This window comes from Nannobrachium achirus, assembly GCF_963921795.1.
Source record: "Nannobrachium achirus genome assembly, chromosome: 5".
Lineage (NCBI taxonomy): Eukaryota > Metazoa > Chordata > Actinopteri > Myctophiformes > Myctophidae > Nannobrachium > Nannobrachium achirus.
Genome location: NC_137814.1, coordinates 46,537,940 through 46,543,939, shown reverse-complemented (window position 1 = coordinate 46,543,939; position 6,000 = coordinate 46,537,940). Strand labels below are relative to the sequence as shown.

Below are 6,000 nucleotides of genomic sequence, written 5' to 3'. Positions count from 1 at the left end.
AATCGCAATTATTTGAGTGACAATTAATCGTCATGTAAAATGTCATAATCGTGACAGCCCTATGTGTGTGTGTGTGTGTGTGTGTGTGTGTGTGCGTGTGTGTGCGCGCGTTTGTCTGTGTATATGTTTGTATGTGCACTCGCGCATGTGTGTGTACGTGTGCGAGTGTATGTGTTAGATAGAGTGAGCGCTGGCATGCGAATATCACCCTTTGACATGTCCCTGTCCCTGTCCTCCATCCTAAGTAGGTAAATGCCGTTTCAGCACATCCTTGGCGTTACTTGGGAGTGATTCTGGAAAGTTCACGTCAAACTCTACCACAAGATCTCCTCTCTGCTCTGGGTTCTTGGGCAAGGGGAGACCCTGTCCGGCGACAGTCTTTCTCATGCCTGGTTTGATGACATCCGTGATCTTCATGTTGCACGTCTTCCCGTCTATCGTTGACACGGTGACTGAACATCCACACAGCGACTGCAATGACATGAATGTGGAAGTCAAAATGACGTCTCACAGTTGCAACTAAACAATATACGCAAGCGCATCTTCTTTGCTGGTGTAACGGCGGCGAAGAAGATGGTAGCTACGCGGTGGAAACCTCCTCATACGTTAACGTTTCGCCAGTGGGCCTTAACCTTTCTAGATATAGTATATTTAGAGCAGTCGATAGCAAGGTTACACGGAGCAAAAGAAGAAAACATTAATATGTGGTCGGACATTGCAGATAAGCTTAAGGCTATGATTCAAGAAATCACTATATAGTGGTAACAGCCTAGCACAGGCATGCACTATTGTACATTCCGTGTTGGTCCGGGGAAAGGGGGTGGGTGGGTTTTCTTTTCCTTTTCTTGTTTTACTATTGTTTGTGTTGTTTGTCTGTTAATTGCATTTTTCTTTTGATTATGGAAAATAAAAATATTTGATAACAAAAAAAAATGAATGTGGAAGTCAGCAAGGCGTCGCAGAACTTTCAGTCTGGAATTTCAGTCTGTGAAAACATGTTTAGTATGCTTAAAAGGGGTGTCGCTCTCCATTCCGACATGTCGCCACTCCGAAATTGACTTCTTATTGTCGGAGTGGCGACACTTCCATAGGGGTTAAGTTTAGGGTAAGGGTTAGAGATAGGGTTAGTGTCGGAATGGAGGTGCCATGGCATTGGTCCGAAGGTTCATTAGTCCGAAGGTTCATTAATCCAAATTTGTTAAGAATACTATGCCTAACTCTAACCCTAACCCTAACCTTAACCTCAGTAACCCTAACTAAATTCAGACTAATGAACCTTCGGACTAATGAACCTTCGGACTTATGGGCAGTCCCCGGATTGGTGACGTCGGAAAGGAGACATGTCGGAGTGGCGGGGTGTAACCGCTTAAAAGACTGATTGATTAGACCTTTGACAGAAACCATGGTGCCTTGTAGGATTGGTAGCCTAATGATGTTATTTCATTTCCAACTGAATCAATGTTTTCATATCATTATCCATGACATCATCGGTGGCAAGCCTAATGTCGCTCTCATGCAACAATCAAAATATTTGGACATTGAGGCTATGAGAACCAAGCCCAAACACTGAGCAGAGCATGAGAAGCCATATACGGTAAGTAAATCTCGCTGTTAGTGTGAGTGTGCATGTGCGTGGGCAGCCCTCTCTCTCTCACTGCCTTCGGTGTTGCTGCTGCCAAAGATTCCAAACTGATATGATATAATTATAACATGTCCAAGGTTTTGTGTATTTAATCTGTAGGCCTGTGGTTCAACTGATAATTTTTTTTTTCTCAGGGAGGTTGATTGATCGTATGCATGCATCCATGTTGAACGTTAAAACATCCTTTCAACCAAATGAATTAACACCATGAACCCTAGCATCCCTACTGTGAGCTTGTAGATTGTCTGTTTTCACATTTTGGCTAAGAGATTTAGTAGAGACCCCTGTGCGACACCGGTCAATGATATATTTAAGTATGTATATAAAGATCATTAGCCAAGGCTATTCATTTATTGCGGATGATAAGTACACAACTTTGGGAATTTACCCAGGATCGGGAGGAATTTTTGAAGCTCTGGTACTGCAAACCTGGGCCCACATCTGGGTGACTCGAACTAAAAGGCTTTATGCACAAGCTCGCTCACTTGAAATATTGCTGTATGATGACACAATTGACATCAAGTTTATTACCAAACCCGGAAGGAGGGTGTACTTGTGCAGTAATCAACTTTCATCCCACGATTTTGTAACCCATTTTTCACCCAGTGCCAATGCCTAAACTCAACTGTAATCCTGGGCGCTACGCTCCCTCTGCCAACCTGGGGAGGGCCCCAAACTGAGCTCATGCTTCCTTCAATCCATGAGGAGTGAGCAGGCCGCATCTTATCACCTGACAGGGGGGAGTTTACCCGGAAGGACATAGCACTTGGTAAATGGTAAATGGTGCATTTATCCAAGGCGTGCATTACATTCACACACACATTCATACACCGATGGTGGAGGAAACCATGCAAGGAACCAACCAGCACACCGGGAGCAACTAGGGGTTCAGTGTCTTGCCCAAGGACACTTCGACATGTTGAAAGGAGGAGCTGGGATTTGAATGACGAACCGCCGACCCACGGATCATTGGCCAACCTGCTCTACCTCCTGAGCTACAGCCCCCCGCTTGGAAGGAACATGTTATTCCAACCAGTTCCTTTCTTTTTTTGTGAGGGTACCTACCCTAGGGGACACATGGAGAACATGCAAACCCCCCACAGAATGGCCCTTTCGCCAATCCCACCTAGGGTATGGTCACCGATGAGGCTGAGGAGAGAACACGCCCACAGCGTCCCCCGTGGGAATTGAACCAGGGACCTTTTAGCTGTGAGGCGACAGCGCTACAGACTGCGCCATCATGCCCCAAGTTTCATTGAAATAAGGAGTTCTCTGCTCACTCTGCAGATAGATCATAGCTCCATAGGGATTTTACACAGATGTGGTGCAAACTCAAAGAGACACTCACCTGTCGTAAACTTATGCGCACAGGATATACAATGTTAGACCCATCTCGCCTAAAATGTGCATGTGGTTTGTCCTTGATGACGAAAACGATGTCGGCGGGGATGGTGCCGGGCGACTCGTCGCCCTCGCGCGGGAACGTGATCTTGGTGCCTTCCTTCCATCCCCGTTTGATCTCAATAGTGAGGATCTTGTCCTCTGTGCGCATGGTCCTGCCATCCGGGTTGAGCCTTTTGCGGGAGATTTTCATCCTCTTGGTGCAGCCGTGGAAGACCTCCTCCAGGGAGACCCTCAGTTCGTGGTGTATCGCCGGGTCTTGCTTCCGCCGCGGTTGCCCGCCGACGCCCACGTGGCGGTCCCGGGGGAACCCGTTCAGGTTAAAACTCGTAAAGGTGCCAAAGGGATCGTTGCCGTCCACCTCCATGTCCTCGTCGTCGCGCCCGTTGGCCTTGCGCCCGAAGAACATCTCGAAGGGATTGGCGCCCCCGAAAAAGGTGGCGAACGTGGCGTGGGGGTCTCCGTGGAAGGTGTAGGTGAAGTTGCTACCTTGTCCGTCGGCTGTGGGTCCATTTCCTCCCTTGAGACCTGGTGGTCAACAGAAATGTTGTCGTCAGTGTTAAGTGTTATCACTAAACGTATTACAATGTCCTCACTAGACTGCACCATTGGCTACACCAAGCCTGTGATTCTCAACACCCAATTTTATAAAACATTTTATATTATTTCTGGGACCCCAATCTAAGGAAAAAGTATATTGTTAGACATGATTTGGGCCTGAACTTTTCAGGCTGCAACACCTCCAAAATAATCATATTTGAACTGGGTACTTAGTCCCCACCATGACAAGCACTTGGAATTGTAGGCATTACATTTAGTTTGACTTGATTCCACTCCACAGATAAATATTGTGAAAATATAGCTTGTAACTTTGTAACTTTAAAAAGTGCAAATAACCACACATTATATTGTACGACATATACAGCTTGGGAACCAGCGCACTGCGATGTGGTTTGTCATTTGGTACACAATTCCTTTACTGTAATGTAATAGAGATAACACTAAAACTGAACTGAAAAAAATAAAATAGCCATTCTTGTATGTTCCCTAGCTGTATTTACTTGTACATGTGAAATGGGCATCTCCTGGGACCGCCTCACATACTGGTGGTTCCCAGACCCAAATTCAGTGTTGAAAACCACTGCACTAAGTTAGCGCAGTGCAATACATGCCACGCTTAGTGCCCCCCCACCGCCAACACACATGTCATGCACACACTCATATAGTCATATACAGTAGTTACCACCACCTACATCATCCAGTATTCAGAAGATGTATGTTTTAAGATTATACTGTTCTTTCATTGTACAGCAGATTAGCCTGCAACATCACTGTGCTTGTTGGCCTTATTGCAGCAGAATGGTGGCCATATCAATTTCAATTGCAAGAGAGCTGAGCTGGGCACTTTTGCAAAGTGGTCCTTATGCATATAGGCCTATATATATTTGCCTTAAGCATTACGTTTAATTATTGTATTATACACCAGAATCAGAGATTTTATGTATTTTGTATAATGTTATGATTGAAATGACATTTTGTGTGTCACATTCACCATTTGTTTGGTAAAGTATTTGTTAAATATACCACACATACAACATCAACCACATCAAATCACAAATTATTCCAGTGATGTAGGCTATTTTGATATGAAATGTGCAAATCCTGCAGTCAGTCAGAGTCAGTCAGTCAGTCAGTCAGTCAGTCAGTCAGTCAGTCAGTCAGTCTTCTAGGCTTATTGACATTTTTTGATTGATTGAAGACTTTATTAGAAGTTTGCATAGGAAAAGGTACAGTTTCATGACGGTAAAGTTCACGGGTACAAGGTCTACTAAAAGGAGATCCTAGAAAAGACTAAGCTTATTTCCACAGGAAACCATTTAAGTATAACTGCGGTAGGCCTATGCATTATGTTTTAGAAATCATGGGAAAATGCAGATCTGCAACTGTGCCTCATAATTAGGCACATCAGCAGCCCTCATTGTTCATCATTGTCATGAGTTTTAAAATGTATTAAACGGTGAATGAGCCCAGTTCACCCCGAATGGCACCATGCAGTTCTCCCAGAAAATGGGCCCAGTTCTATACTGATAGCCCACCTTCTATTTCTGACCACAATTATAGCACAGTGCTGATTCTTACACTATGACAGTCAAGAATATAGTGACTAAAATAGTCTATAACGTTGTCGTCTGGCAATGCTTGATATTAGGGGACATGTCATATGTGATATGTGCCCCTCGTTCGTTCCCTGTGGGACTTTTAAAGACAGCATCTGCAACTCTACCAGCACTGATTTAACCTGACTGACACCCTATAACGGGTTAACCATATTAAACCCATGTTTGTTAGCCAAACTTATAGTAATAAATGATGTGTTTGTTACATTAGCCTACCTTCCTCTCCGTACTGATCATAAATGTCCCGTTTCTTCTGATCGCTGAGGACGTCGTACGCCTCGGCGATTTCTTTAAATTTCTCCTCGGCGTTGGCCGCCTTGTTTTTATCCGGATGCCATTTCAACGCTTGCTTTTTGTAGGCCTTTTTAATGTCCTCGTCCGCGGCACCTTTAGAAATACCCAATATTTTATAGTAATCTTTCCCCATTTTCCCCCCAAAAAGCCCAAAGCGACCCCCGGTCGGTCGGCGTTGAAGAACAGCGGCTTCAGGCAGATCCTGTCTGGGCGCTGTCAGTTCAACTTCAAACACACAAAATGAAGATGTGATATGGCGTCAAATGATCTAGTAGACTGATTATCAATAACAGCTACCGATGAAGAGCAGCGGTGATGAGCGTTTAGAGACCGTTATTCAACGCGCAGACAGTTATTTATCCGTGACTAGTAGGACCCTCTTTAAATAGACATTGCGCCCTCCTCCTCCTCCTCCCCTGCGTCCTGTTGACGCTGTTGTTGGACCCACACTGCTATTCAGACGCTCTTTCTAGAAAGACCAATGCT

General features: G+C 44.8%; 1 protein-coding gene across 1 annotated transcript; it reads right to left on the bottom strand.

Moving 5' to 3' along the window:
* Positions 1-240: 240 nt before the first annotated feature.
* On the bottom strand, positions 241-5,647 carry dnajb4 (DnaJ heat shock protein family (Hsp40) member B4; the record flags this gene model as incomplete). Its single annotated transcript, XM_080725303.1, has 3 exons — positions 241-471; positions 2,991-3,571; positions 5,437-5,647. 3 exons carry the CDS (start codon positions 5,645-5,647, stop codon positions 241-243), a joined length of 1,023 nt encoding a protein of 340 aa, XP_080581429.1.
* Between the last annotated feature and the right edge of the window lie 353 nt (positions 5,648-6,000).